Source organism: Vulpes vulpes, chromosome X, assembly GCF_048418805.1.
Source record: "Vulpes vulpes isolate BD-2025 chromosome X, VulVul3, whole genome shotgun sequence".
NCBI classification, from domain to species: Eukaryota; Metazoa; Chordata; class Mammalia; order Carnivora; family Canidae; genus Vulpes; species Vulpes vulpes.
In genome coordinates this window covers 119,795,176-119,802,371 of record NC_132796.1, presented here as the reverse complement: position 1 = coordinate 119,802,371, position 7,196 = coordinate 119,795,176, and the positions used below count along the sequence as shown (strand labels likewise).

Sequence of the window (7,196 nt, the reverse complement as noted above, 5' to 3'; positions counted from 1 at the left end):
GTTTGGAAGTGATCACAGCCCTCAACGGGGAAAGGAGTTAAGGAACAAAGCTTCCAAGTTCATTCTTCCAAAAGTCACGGCCATTGATTCAGAAATAAATATTCGTTGCCACCACGTTCTCTCATTCCTTAGCCAAGGAGCAAATGGACTAGAGTTAACAGCAGGACTTCAAAATTGAAGCTGGTTCATCTGAGGGTTCTATTTCTTGATGGTCTGGAATTGACCCTGAAGTTACAAATTGTGGAGTTGTTACTTCTACGATTCCCCTTCTGTTTTATTCTATTCATTTTTACTGGGCGGGCATGTTTGGTATGACTGTAAACTAGAATTGTGGATACATGTTCAGATCCAAGCCCTCCAGGATTGGGGGTCACTTTAATAGTTACTTCAGTGTCATCCAAGGTTCTATTTTTAATACTTGTTCCTGGTGTGCAGAAGAGGATCAACATTTACATATAATTCCCTCTCTCTGTCCCTCTTTCTGTCCAACTGCCACGTGTCTGTCTACACACCCACCTGGATGCACCCTTAGAGGGAAAGAAGAGAGCTGTGCTCCTGTTAGGATGAAAAAATAAGGAAATCATCTGCAACATTATGTGCCAACCTTTAAATGGAAGATGTTTGGACAGTGGGCCAAAGCATCTGTTGAGTAGGCCATGGAGGATTTTATATTTCCCTTAAAAACCCTTTCCTTCTGACTGCGTCTCTCAAGGATGCATTGTTTTGGTAACCGGACAAAATGATTGGAATTGATATTTTGGTTGTCCGCTGCAAGTTACTCCATTAAAGTGCTTCGTAGTTGAACAGATGTACACAAACGTGGATGGGAGAGAATAGTCAAATAGGTGCTATGGTTTTTAAAGCCCTTTCTAATATCTTATAAAAAATAAGTTTAAACAGAATTTAAAAGTGCGAGACTCATATATTTGCAGTTCGCATTCCTTCTGGGTGATCAGTTTACTGATCCTTAACGGTTTTCCTACTTTATAATCTTAAACAGCATTTTAGAATCTCTGTGTGTATTTCCAAGATAAGGAACTGAGGGAAGCTTGAAAGAAGCCCTGCCCTGGAAGCAACAACATTTGCATGCATGTGTAGAGCAGAAAGCATGGATTCCATGCATCAATATCAGATATCTTGCATCTCTAACCTCATCACTCTGAGTCTGTGTATGTACCTGTGAGTGTGTGTGTGTCTTGGGGGTCTGTTTGGAGCTCAGGTGACTCAGGCACTCCTGTTCTGTGTGAGAGACTGGCAGGTCATGCTGCAGGGAGACTGCAGTTGGTTGAGTTACCTGTTTTTCCTTCTCTTCTCTGTTCCGTGTCCTCACCCGACACCCGTGATCTAAGAGCCAGTACACTGAGTTCTGTAAAGCAGAGGACACAATACCTGCATGATCATACATTCTGGCAAGAATAGGTTTGTGCAGGCTGGGCCCAAAGTCTGTGTCATTAGTCATCATATGTTTCATATTGTAGCTAGGAGTATGTGTGAACAATGTCCTGCTTACACGTGTTTTTTTTAGGGAAATAATCTGTTGTAAATCAAAACGTACCATTTGAAACCGATACTGGATGAACTAAAATCTGTAAGCGAACTGTGATACATAACTGAGCATTATATGTGGAAAAGTAGAACCCATTAACAGGTATTTCTTAACGGGTGGGAAGGGGGATTGAGAGAACAACTACATTGTATGCATGACACACATCTAAAAGATTGAAATATATTTAAATGAAGTTTTGAAATGTCAGGGAAACCGTATTGCAAAAAGTGATTCACAAAACTGATGCAAAAAATCAGATTCCCACGAAACAGTGATCCCATACTGCTCTTGAGTGAAGAAATACAGTCCTAGGCAATAGGTGCACGCATGTTTATATAGCGCATTGCGAACGTGCACTGAACCCTCATTCCGTATGTAGACAGTAAGCATCTATAATGTATTGCCCCCCGTGTATACCCCTCGGCATGGTTTTTCTCTTCACAATTTTACTTCAGAAACACCAACACACACTTACATAATAGACACCGTTTTTGTTGCACACACACACACACACACACACACACTTAAACGCTGCTACTATTAATTCCTTGCATTTAAGATGGATAAAAAGGCTATTATGAAAGCCGTAGTTGCCATGGTTCTGAAATAGGAGGACTCGCCTAAACTAAACAGGTTAATGTGGCAATATTTTTGAAATGCAAAAGAAGGAAGCAGAGAGACAGGTCTACATTCCAAATGAGATGTACCTAACATTTCTGTTTCAGAATAGCCTGTATTCCAGAGTTGGGGAAGGGAAAATGATGACTCCATCCCCATTTTGTTGGCTTAATTTCCCATCTGGCTTTCCGATTGTCTAGATTAACATTAGAGGTACGTACATCCTGGGTATCTACATTTGAGGCCATTTGATCCCTGGAAGGACTGTGCACCTCAGAGGCACAGAGTAGAGGAAAGGGTCTGCCGGACAAGCAGTTGGAACTTGGGAACCAACAGGTGCCGCAAATAGACTCACGCCTCCCTCGATTTACATGGTGTTTTGTAAGATGTTCCTATTTTACTAAACATTTCTCCTGCAGTCATTTCATGTTGACATTTGGAGTGTGGCTTATTCCGCTCCTCGCTCTACAGCCATCTCTTTCCGAAATTTAGCACTGGCGGTGGGGAGGGGGGTGAGCAATAGCCTTTTGAGCCACCGTAGTGCAATGCAAAAGGGCAGGTCACAGCCAATGGCCCATGCCTGTAGCAATCCTTATGAAGGATGGCACCAGTAACCACCAGGATGATCTTGGTGAACCTCTGGGTTCTAAGCTCATGCTCTTGAACCCAAGATTGGGCTGGCTGGCGTTCAGTATCTGTAGGCTGGAGATTGTCCCTGGCTTCCTTGGGTGCACAGGGTGGCATCAGTGCCCCCCAGAAAATAAGGACCGAGTGAAAAATCCCCCCAGGATGAGCCCCAGGGAGCACAAAAGGCACAAGACGGCCAATAACACAAATGAGATCTGGAAAATCACACCCGCCTCCCCACACAGATGCTCTTTAATATGGAGTGGCAACAAGCAGGGCAAGAAGTTGGGTATGGAAGCTTAAAAAAATCCTCAGGTATCTTCTCTATGTTCCCCCGATACACCCCGGTCTGACACGCACACTCTTTATAGTTCTTTGCTTTATCTCCTTTCAATTCTCATTGACCGATATTCTTCTACGTTCACAAAAGGAATTTTTTCTCCTAATGCTTTTCTTCTCTTCCTTTTCCATATTCCAGTGTTTTCCTATACAGTCCATTCCGATCACAAGTCCCCGTGACCCTGGGAGACGCAGGTGAAGAAGGACAGTCCACACAAGCCGTAAACCCTTTGTGGCCCGAGGCCAAAGGGCGTGCTGAAGGACATTATTTTAGGGAAGATGTGCCTTGCCTGTGTGTCTGACGGCCAGACCGCTCAACCTCTATTAGTCACCTCTTGAGAGGACACCCAAATCACAATGGATGCTGACTGTGTCCTATGCAATTGGAAAGGCCACTTGTGGCCAGCAAGGGTTTTGTCCAGATCCGGGGTCTCACCAAGAAATAAGAGGAAAGGAGCACTTTCTCTAGAAGTTGAAATATTCTCGGTAGATGAAAAAATTAAAGTAAAAAGCACAGATGTAAAGATCCTAAACGAGTCTCAGATTGAATCCATTACCTCCTTGCTAACAGCCCATTCGAAGGCCAGTGTCCCAGCGGGACAGGAAGTGCCTTACACTCTTACAGTGGCATTGGAGATTCTGAAGGAGAGAGCAGATGTGCGCCCAGCAGGAGCATCAGATGATCCAGAGACCACTACACCATTCCGAAGGAGACCAAGAAAGCTATCTCTTAAAAACTACCGGAAGGCCAAAGGGATCTTACTGAGGCGTCTCAGGAAACGCAGAAACCTCAAATCGCGGCTGCTGCGTTCTCAGAGACTGGACGCCCCAGAAGGCGGCCAATCACAGGCACACACAACCGTCACTCCCGTTCCAAGGAAAAGGCGAGCAAAGTCCTCACCAAGCTCCAGCAGGCACCCGAACTTACCGTCGCTTTCAGAAGATGGTGGTGAGAAAGAGGGCAAGGAAAAGAGGGACACCTCAAGAGTTAGGTCCTCGCATGGCATAGCCAAGGAGGAGGGTACCGGTGCTGAAGATGGAGGCATCCTTCCATCTCTGCCACCAGGTCTCAACCTCACTGTGCCTGAGAAGGTTCTGGAAGAAGAGGCACCTGACACCCACGCACAGACCCCGGCTGCCTCCTCTGAGCGCTCTGCCTCCCCTGGGAATGTTGAGGACCAAGGAGAGGGTCCCTGGGATCCAGGCTTGGAAGCTGTGGCAGCCTCCTCCAGTGCCCCTAACCTGAGGCCGCGTTGTTCACTCCGTCTGGCAAACAGGAGAAGGAAGCTACAGGTACAAGAGCTTGAGAAAGGGCTGCAGGAATCTCGACCTTCGGCCAGCTCAAAGGCTGTGAGCCCCACCACTGCTATTAAGAAGGATGTCAGCCAGGAAATGGGACAACTGACCAGCATGCTTTCTCCACAGGAGCCTTGTCCCATTGAAGGAGGAATGATGGTCTGGTTTAAATTTCAAAATCACCCCTTTTGGCCAGCGGTGGTAAAGAGCGTCAGCCAAGCAGAGCAGACTGCAAGGGTGCTTTTGATTGAGGCAAACATGCACGCTGAAATGAGTGGCATTCGAGTTCCTCTTCGAAGATTAAAGCCCCTGGAATGCAAAGAGAAAGAAACACTGATGAAGAGAGCCAGGAAAGTGTATGAGCAAAGTGTGAACTGGTGCTTCTCCCTGATTTCTCACTACAGAGAAGGGCTCACTTGTGGGTCTTTTGCAGGCTCCTTCCTGGACTATTTTGCTGCTGACGTCAGTTACCCAGTTAGGACAGCCATCCAGGATGGGGACCTGGAGGCTGACTTCCCGAAGGTCAATTATGCCAACCTGGAGGATTCTGATGAGGAGACCTCCGTGGGCGGGAAGAGGCCCCACAAGAAGATTCTCCCTGACCGGATGAGGGCTGCTCGGGACCGAGCCAACCAGAGGCTCGTGGACTTCATCGTGAAAACGAAAGGGGCCGATCACCACCTTCTGGACATTGTCAAAGGCAGGAAACAGTCCAGGTGGCTGGCATCATTTCTGAATTCGAACAGGTACACGCTCTGCATTGAAACATACCTGGAGGATGAAGACCAGTTGGATGTTGTGGTGGGACATTTACAAGAAATCTACAAACAAATAGACAGGAAGAGGCTGACTCTGGCAAGGGACGACAAAGTGAGTTTTGTTGTGGAAGTTCTTCTGCCAGAAGCAATCATTTGTTCAATTGCTGCACTTGATGGATTAGGTTACAAGGAGGCAGAAGAAAAGTACCTACAAGGCCCACCCGTGCATTACCGGGAAAAACAGCTGTTTGATAACAATATCCTAAAGCAAATGCGAAAGAGATCGGCACCCGGGCTCAAGGCTAATAAGTAAGCCCTCCTGTGCCGACACTGCAGCAGGGAGACCTCTCATTGCCCTGTCTCCATGAAATGCGGGACCCTTCCATTCTCTATGCCATATTCATATGTTCTAGAAATTTGAGACCTCGGGAAATTGCTGGGTTCATTTTGGATCCATTTGTGGCACTTGTGCATAGCACGGCCACCATCGTTTCTGGTTCCCAAACGCTTCGCAAACTAATTTGATAAAAAAAAAGAAAATACTGCACACAGTGGTACTTCGGTCTACTTGCTGGATGTGTCATTGTCTAGATGTTTTCATAAGGTTGCTTTGGTCAGCACTTCATATTTTAAATACGGGACGCACGATCTCTTATGACGTGAAAGAGCCCTGCTGTCAGACATGAAGCAACAATCGCTTTTGAAATATAAGTTGGATTTTCGCAGAAACATCACATGGATTTCTCACTCTCTGTGACACCTCACACAGGTGTAAATGAGTGCATTCGTTCTTAGGATAATTCCTTCAATTTGATCTGCCATGCTTATCTGTGTGGAAGAAAAGCCCTGAGGGGTGAAGCCAACGGCACGGATGTTTGCGATATACTGTCACTACCTTCTCATGGTTCCTGGAAAAGCCGTCTGGAACCCAAAGTTAATGACTGGTCATCTGCGTGTAGTCCACATGGGAGTGAACGACATCTCAACGTGTGATGAACATTTTTTCGGCCTGAGTGAGACTGTGACCTCTACACTTGCCTGAGATTCCACTTAGGGAAGCAGTTCTTGCTCAGTGGCTATGTGGTTTCCTAAAACAAACAGGCTCCAAGCTGTCTTCCTGACTGATGGGATGCTTTGCATGTAGTGGCTTATTCCCCTGTGGAAGAGAACTAGAGTAATCGGACACACAGTTTAGCGATTTTAGACCTAGCTGGAGTCCAGGTTCACTGCTGGGCGCCCATCTAAGTGGCACGCATTGTAGGAGAGCATGCACTTTGTTCCGGAACTGTGTCCCCTAAGATGCAGTCATCTGTCTCCTACCAAGCCAGGGCTCTGTTTTGATTTATTCACTGGCTAGCCCTGACAGGTTCCGACAGTTATATATGCAGGCTGGTAAGTCGTTCCTGGCTGTGTGAGCAATAGAAGGACTAGTATCTGGGAACCTGGAAATGAGCTACAGAAAAGCTTCCATTTGCCTAAATGTGGCTATTGTCAGAGTACAATGAATCTTGTGTAACCAAAAGATAAACTCTGTAGTCCATGAATTGTTATCCTATCTTGAAACAAGAAACAATCTTTTTGAGGAAAAATACGTTAGAAAAGCTAGTTTGCTTTTAAATTGTGATATGAAAGTGAGCACTAAAGGTCCTACATGAACCTGAATGGATTTCTATTCTTAGGGGGAGTCAGCTGTCACTCATAGGCCTATGTTATGTGTTCACACGCCCATGTGATTTGTGTGAATGTGTGTGTAAAATTTGCAAGTTAGCTGTTTTGATTCCCAATAAAACTGTGGTACCTTTCACTTTGAACTTGTGCTTCATCATACTTTAGATTGTACAACTACACAGTTGGTGTGTTTAAATATATGTACACTCACTCACACACACGTGTGTGTGTGCACATACTATTTTGGAATTTCAGTGATTCGTCATCAGTTTTTAAAGTTCATTATGAATTTTCTTCCAATCCTAAATCAATATTCACTTTCATGCTCGTTTTGCATAATTTTA

The 7,196-nt window shown here is 45.5% G+C and overlaps 1 protein-coding gene across 1 annotated transcript; it reads left to right on the top strand.

The window, feature by feature from the left end:
* Positions 1-3,487: 3,487 nt before the first annotated feature.
* Positions 3,488-5,609, top strand: LOC140596142 (PWWP domain-containing DNA repair factor 3B-like). Its single transcript, XM_072743536.1, has one exon. The coding sequence runs from the start codon at positions 3,488-3,490 to the stop codon at positions 5,495-5,497; it is 2,010 nt and encodes a 669-aa protein (XP_072599637.1). The 3' UTR covers positions 5,498-5,609.
* Positions 5,610-7,196: the final 1,587 nt, after the last annotated feature.